The 7548-nt window shown below is 32.8% G+C and overlaps 1 protein-coding gene across 2 annotated transcripts; it reads right to left on the reverse strand.

Moving 5' to 3' along the window:
• Positions 1–3316: 3316 nt before the first annotated feature.
• On the reverse strand, positions 3317–7120 carry LOC143073455 (uncharacterized). 2 transcript variants are annotated; one of them, XM_076249016.1, is made up of 3 exons: positions 7014–7120; positions 5046–5550; positions 3317–4146 (listed from the first exon to the last, which is right to left on the reverse strand). In XM_076249016.1, the coding sequence occupies exons 2-3, from the start codon at positions 5547–5549 to the stop codon at positions 3568–3570; spliced, it is 1083 nt and encodes a 360-aa protein (XP_076105131.1). In that variant the 5' UTR covers position 5550; positions 7014–7120; the 3' UTR covers positions 3317–3567. The 2 variants fall into 2 exon arrangements, with proteins under 2 accessions (XP_076105131.1, XP_076105130.1); XM_076249015.1 differs by lacking the exon at positions 7014–7120 and adding an exon at positions 6523–6569.
• Between the last annotated feature and the right edge of the window lie 428 nt (positions 7121–7548).

Raw genomic sequence — 7548 nt, forward strand, 5'->3', positions numbered from 1 at the left:
CTACTTTTACATCTACAGGGTGCTTGCTGTCTTCATACACCAAACTATGCTTTTTATATATTTTATAGTTCGATTTCTGACATAATATAAATGTTTATTAGGCAAACAGTATATCATTAAAAAGTGGGCAAATTGCTGAATGATATAACAGTACGAGAAAACTATTTGCATTGAATCTTTTGAAAAGGGTCTAACATATCTATAAGTTGATTGTTACATTTCAATGATGATCGTCAAATGCAAGACAGGATATATTAATGCGATAGCCCTGACATAAATGTAATACTATTAAGTCGTGTATCATTAACGGGTATATTTAGTTCAATACTTTTGATAGTAGAAGCAGTGGCGGATCCAGAAATTTTCATAAGTGGGGGCCCACTAACTGCCTAAGAGGGGGCCCGCTCCAGTCACGCTCCATGATTCCCTATATAAGTAACCAAATTTTTTCCAAAAAAGGGGGGCCGAGCCCCCTGCCCCCCCCTCCCTAAATCCGCCTCTGAGAAGTGCCATAATTGTATGGTTTAGTATTCATGAATAGAGCAAAAGAAGGCCCTCATTTTAATCAGGTTAACTTACAGATAACATTCCACTGAAGTTAAAAATAGATCTAGGCATAAAACATGAAAGAGCAGGTCTTACAAGGAAGAAAAACGTTGTCATCTTCGATCGTAATATTGCTATTTAATCTGAATGTATAATTAAGTATGGGGTAATACACGGAACATTAAATAACTTACTTTATTTGGCACGATGATTTCAATCCTAGGAAGAGTTGAATTTCTGAAGGTGATCAAAAAGAGAAACAATCAAATGTATACTATTTGTTTATCTAGCAACACACCTTAACAACCAGGGCCTGTTATTCAATTTATCGTAAATTTAATGCAAGTATTATTGCTAATCATCAGTAATACACGCTTTGCTTTTTAAATTTTTTTGCTGAACAATTTTTAATCATAAATAATGATTATATTAAGCTAAACGACAAGTTGAACAACGGACCACAGGTAAATTTCTTTTTTTGTTCAGTGTTAGTATAATTAAAATACATAAAAAAAAAATATCGACACAACTGTCATGCGCATTTGTAAATATCTACATTTTTCAGGTCATTAACCTACCCTTTAAAAATCCAAATATGTAAATATGAATAAAAAAAATAATACAAAACTTAAAGTAAGGTGATAAAATGGAAAATATATTAACGCCACCGAAAAAAGGAACAGAGTGTCATCCGATAAATAATACTTTTTATTGCTGAATCGTAAAGAAATATTGTGACACCAAGACTACTTTTAGAAGGGGAAAATTACAATTTTAACTTGGATTATTTTTTTCAAAAGGTGAGGTGCATTCCCGGCAGGGGGAGGGGCAAGCGACTGTGATATTTTTTTAAAAGTTTCAATTTGTCTGGTACAATTTTCAAGTTAATATTAGGCAAAAAATGCAATAAAATGTAAAAAATTACTATTGAAGACAATTACTCCAACAACAAGTCGACTGAAGATTTCGGCCATTATAACTTATTTGTATATCTTGTCTTTCTGATCATTTGTACTATTTAAAGTTTCTATTTCTCTATTACAGTTTTCAAGGCAAAAATGAAAAGAAAATGTGAAAAATCGTCAACGAAGGACTATAACTTCAATAAGGAGTCGACTGAAGATTTCAGCTATGTTGACGTATTTGTTGATCCTGTCAAGCTGATCATTTTTTCTTTTAAAAGATTCCTTCTGTCTAGTTTAGTTTTTATGATATTAGGCAATAGCACCAACACGTTGTAATCAAAATACTGAAGTACTGAACATCGGATGACCGCAGGTTCTTGTGGATGCTCACAAGCTCTAGTATCAGAAAACAAATTACATCTGAGGTTAATGTACAGATATATTTTTTTCTGAGACAAGTTCGTGCATGGAAGATAAATAAATAACAGGGAATTCAACCTCATCGTAATAACTATTATAACGTAGTGATACAAATCAGTATACTCTGGTTTGTTGTTATAAAATACTATATTAATATTTGTATATTACAGCTACGTGTATATATAATTTTCATCCTTGTCTTGCTGATCATTATTGCTATTGTCTGTCTATCATAATTTTCGAGATAATACGCAACATTTTTAAAATGGTAAAATTTGTTATTTAATGACAATAAGTCCGTAAGAAGTCGTCTGATAATTTAAAAGTATAGGAAGAGCTCATCATTTTGCACCTGTCAGATTTTCTCTATTTTTAGCGGTTTTCAAAGTAATAGGCAAAACTTGCATTTTACCCCATATGATTTTTTAGCCATGTCGGAAATCTTGGTAGGCTATGACACAGGACACATTTTTTTTTTAAACTAGATACCCCAATGATGACTTTGACCAAGTTTGGTTAATTTTGGCTTAGCTGTAACTGTTTGAGATGAGAAAGTTCTTGTAAAAATTAGCAGACGATGACGGACGAAGGACGCCAAGTGAAGAGCCAGGTGAGCTATAAAAAAAAAAGCTGAATTCAGATTCTCGTCAATGGTTTTTCATTTACATTTCGGGGCCTTTTATAGCTGATTATGTGGTATCGGTTTTGCTCATTGTTGAAAGCCGTTCGGTGAACTGTAGTTGTTAATTTCGGTGTCATCTGGTCTCGAGGTAAGTTGTCTCATTTGCAATTATACCACATATTCTTATAATTATATAATCATGATGATTTATGATATATATACGTAATCTCCCTTTGTGTATCGGATGTCCTAAACAGAAACGTCTATTCCGACCAAACCGTTATGAAACAAGTGTGATTCGAACTGTTCAGGTCTATGAGCTAGCTCTCAAAACTGCTTGTATTCTTTGCTATGGTCAACTTTGTTATTGTATTTTTTGTATAATGTTTGTTAATTGTTCAAATATATTTGATTTTATATTTTCTGTTTTATTATAGAGTTAAGTGCTGGATATTTTTTAGTTGTCTGTAAATGTACTTTTTTCTGTCCATTGATAGGGTGGAAAACGGGAAGGATTGAAATCTCAAAACATTATTAAACCCCGCCATATATTCATCTACCTGTCCATAATTCGGAGCCTCGTCAGATGTTGTTTCATGTCATACCTTATTAGTATTGTTGTTTTGGAAAATTTGGAGTTCATTGCAGATCTTTAAAGTTTCTGCTTCATATACATACACTTGTTTTAGGCTCGGTGCGATAGCATGGCTTATTATGTACACACACGTTTGTTGTGATGACTTTAATATGTTATCTTTCAGCTGTCTTCTAATTTGTGTATAATATCTTAAATATCCCCTGTATTCATACATATATAGAAATATTTAAAATTTAAAGAGTTCATTTTGTCTACTCTATGCACGCACGAACTTATATTCCACCCCACTTTGGGCTACGAAATTACCGTGATGTTTTCGCCATCTGAGTTACAATTATAAAATCTCTTAACAGTTATTGTATGACTAATGTAGAAGCTGAAAGTGTTTTTTCCTAAATTCTTTAATTAAACGATTTTTCTCCAATAGAAGTATGTCTTCTCAAAAACATACTGAATCAATTTTTAACAGGAACTCCTTAAACTAGTGATGGTGGCGGTCGGGCAGGAGTAGTTGGTGCTGGTGGTGGTGTGGCAGGACTACTCGGGCCTGGTGATGGTGATTGTGTGGCAGGACTACTCGGACCTGGTGACGGTGGTTGTGTGGCAGGATTACTCGGGCCTGGTGATGGTGTTTGTGTAGCAGGATTACTCGTTGGGACTTCTGGTGGTGGGGGGGCAGGAGAACTCGTTGGTATAGATGGTAAAGGTGGTGTTGTACCCTGAGGCGGTTCACCAGATGAACATGTTAGCGTTGTACAAGTGAACGTTGGGACGCTGTTAGTATTATATTTGAAAATGAATGTCATGGTATATTGCTGAACGGCCATTTCTTCTGTATTGATAGCATACACATCTTTAATTGGTTTTGGACCACGTCCTCGGCCACCCCCTTGTTTCCCTTTACGACCATCCCCTTGTTTTCCTTTACGGCCACCTTTTTTACCGCCCTTCTTTCCTCCTCTCATTTTCTTATTGCCCATTTCAATGGTACTGCCAAGTTCTTCAATTCTGTTATTTCCACGACGTCGTGCTAATACACTGAATGGTTCTTCCATCTATATTGATATAAAAAGAAATGAAATTAATACTCAGACGACAACGAACATATTTACACCTCTGGAAGTCGTTGACAAGTTTAATAAGAGGGATTTAATTGGCTTAACCAGCTGAGAACTTTAAGCTGAGCTATAAATAGAAATATTATGAATGCAGGACTAGTAACATGCAGTACTGATACCTTTAGTAATTAGATATAGACTATCAACAATAAGATGATAAATTAAAATTCAATATTTTCGGACGCCAATAGATGAAAAGGGTTACCACCGTCATAATGTACACATGCCTACCTATATGACGATATAATTCATTTTTGGGACCCTTTATATCTTGCTCTTCGAAGTGAGTCTAGGCTTCGAGTTGAAAACCGTACTTTGACCTACATGTGTATAATGGATTACTTTTACAAAGTGTGACATTGATGGAGAGTTGTCTCATTAGCACTCATACCAGTTTTTCTTATATCTATTTATTTTAGGGGATATGCAAATGTAACGCACTTTCTTAGTCTTTTTGTTTTTGGTATACGAAAAATTATTCTCATGTAAATACAGGAATTGAGTATTAAGTCAGTTGAACTGAAAAATGCCCCAAAATATTTAATGATAAAAAAAAATCGCATTATAGAAAGAAGGAAGTCCATAGACGAAGGGAACACTATCTAAGAAACCAGAAGGCAAAAAAGAAATAAAGACGAAAATAACATGTGAGTAAACAAAAAAGCACGATACAGATTAATGAAATAAGGAAACTTATATGAGTTTCAACATAAAAACTTTGACATTCGTTTTTTTTTTTTTTTTTTTTTTTTTTTTAACTCAATCGTTTCTTTACTATTCAAGTTTTCATTTCATGCATTATTACTTTCTTTTTTTAAAGTGATAAAAATACATACCTCGAACCCCCATATTTTTTCAGAAAAGCTAATTTTAGCGATGAAATCTCCCTCTCCTGTTGTTGTGGACACATCAAATACACAAGTTTCTTCTTTCTCAGCAGTTTCTTCTTCATCAGGGCAATCTTCATCGAATTCAACATCTTCATCAAATTCACAATCTTTGTCGAATTTATCAAATCCAAAATCTTTATCCTCTTTATCAAATTCAAAATCTTTATTTTCTTCATCAAATCCAAAATCTTTATCGTCTTTATCAAATCCAAATTTTTTGCCAAAACGATGTTTAGAAAATTTCGTTTTATCAACAAGGTTATCATCAACGTCATCAATGGAGCTTAAATCAGACTGACTCAAATCTAGACCATCAACATCATCAAAAATGTCGGGAAGGTCGTCTAGTTCTTTACTATCTCTACCATTTTGGTCATCTGTGTTTAGCGGGTTATTAGGTTTGCAATGGCACCCAAGTGCAATAAGCACTACAATCAGTATTATTCGCATTCTGAAAAAGATGAGGTACAATGTATGTGTTTGCATTTCAAGGAAATAAAAAACTAGTCTGATGATTTTTTTTTTCAATACTCTTAAACGTTATTTGTTTCATTTCTGTTTATTCAAAACCTTTAATTCAATATCAACATAAGACGATGTGGTAGGATTGTAATTTTAAGTGAGATAACGTTCTACCAGAGACCAAATGACGTAATTGTTAACAACTATAAGTCCCAATGTGGCCTTCGACAAAGAGTAAAACCCATATGGTATATAAAGCAAGTTGTTAAAAGGTCCTGACATTATAGAGTTGACTTAGTGTAAAAATTCGTCACAAAATACGTTGCGCCAACTAAATAAATGTCATTCCTTTTTACAAGGATAACCTCAAGGGAATCTTTAGTAGAGCTATTAATGAGAATTTCCGGACTACTTTTTAGTTATTAAAACACGTTTATAACAGACAAAAACTTTCGCTTGTTCGATCACATCCGGATATGCATATTTAAGATCAGGGTCACCTTATTTTAATACACTTTACAGACGAAAGATCACTCTGTAATCGGAAAATGTTCAGATCCCGATCTTAACATTAAACGCAATCAGATCAAAACCTGATTAAAATGTATATATCAAGGTCATTTTACATTGGTATAGACTTTTATCACATGATACATCACTTGAATGCGATACTCCATCTGTCTTCTTGAACTCAAACTTAAACAGGACAAAACTCAAACCTAAATAAGACGAAACTCAAAACTAAGTAGACAAAAAATCAAACCTAAACAGGACGAAACTCAGACCTGAAAATGAATATCCTGCGCTTTAAAGATCTGGAAATAAATAATCTTGCACACAAGATAGGATGAAAATGAAGTCTTCGACACAAAATGTAGGAAACAATTGAGTACAAAAGTGAAAACAGTATCCCTAGAATATCAGAAATCGTATTTTGTACTATTATAAAAATAAAACGTACAAGTCTCTAGTGGAGAGTTGTCTCATTGCCATTCATTCACATCTTCTTTGTTTATATTGAAATATAAATTATTCTTCTTTGTTATCTTTTGTTTATCGTCTTTTTTTTAATTTCTAGAAATATGAAAGATACGTTAAAAAAACAAAAATTGTCTTTCTCCTTGTTAAAAAATCGAGAAAAATTGATTTATAAGACTTTTACAAAATGTAGATGTCATGAATGCTAGATACTGTATTTGCAAAAAAATAAAATACTGTGAAGATAGCATCAGGTGAAAAAAATACATACTTCACTATATATTATTAAGATTTAAAATCCTTTGGATATTTCAGAACTTAACGTTTATCAATTATTACAACGATGTATATATATAAGAAAAGTGTTGTTCTGTGCTTTATTTTACAATGCTAGTCCAAACTGCATTTTTGTCATGATATTTAAATGAAATAGTGGATATTGATATAAAAATAAAAATATGTCTATTTACTTACCTCTGTTTTGTATATGACTGAAACACTCGTACTTAGTCGTTAAATAACTAGGTATTATATCACTCAAATACGTTAATAAGGTCCTGTTGTAAATCTTGAGAATAACTGATTTAATTTTTAATATAAGTTAATAGTTCAATTATTTTTAAACATCTTTATGTAATTTTGAATCCGTGATTGGTTTTGATGTGTCTTTTGATCCGTTTTAACGGACGGAAGTGCTTTCTCTATACATGTCCATTTGATAGTGGATGTGTCGTGAATGAGATTTAAGTCATATATACATAGTTTTGTATTAGTTGTCATAATAATCAAAGGCTCGTTTATCATTACATTGAAATAAAATAAATCGAATTGATATCAAGCGATATCCAAATCTTACTCGCTATGAAACCTATTGTGATAGCCCAAGAATGATAGATCACAACATGGAGACAGGAAGGGAGGTCTTGTTTTCTGTCTTAGTCATTATGTAAAGACCTAATCCTGATAGACCTCCTACAACAGGACCTTCCTATTGGATATAAAAATATGA

The sequence above is a fragment of the Mytilus galloprovincialis genome, chromosome 4, assembly GCF_965363235.1.
Source record: "Mytilus galloprovincialis chromosome 4, xbMytGall1.hap1.1, whole genome shotgun sequence".
NCBI lineage: Eukaryota > Metazoa > Mollusca > Bivalvia > Mytilida > Mytilidae > Mytilus > Mytilus galloprovincialis.

Coding starts and splice junctions, on each gene's coding strand:
- LOC143073455 (XM_076249015.1), bottom strand. CDS start 6,554: ATGGCAATGAGACAACTCTCCACTAGAGACTT. Junction 5,551..6,522: donor CAACTCTCCACTAGAGACTT/GTACGTTTTATT, acceptor CATCTTTTTCAG/AATGCGAATAATACTGATTG. Junction 4,147..5,045: donor AAAAAATATGGGGGTTCGAG/GTATGTATTTTT, acceptor ATATCAATATAG/ATGGAAGAACCATTCAGTGT.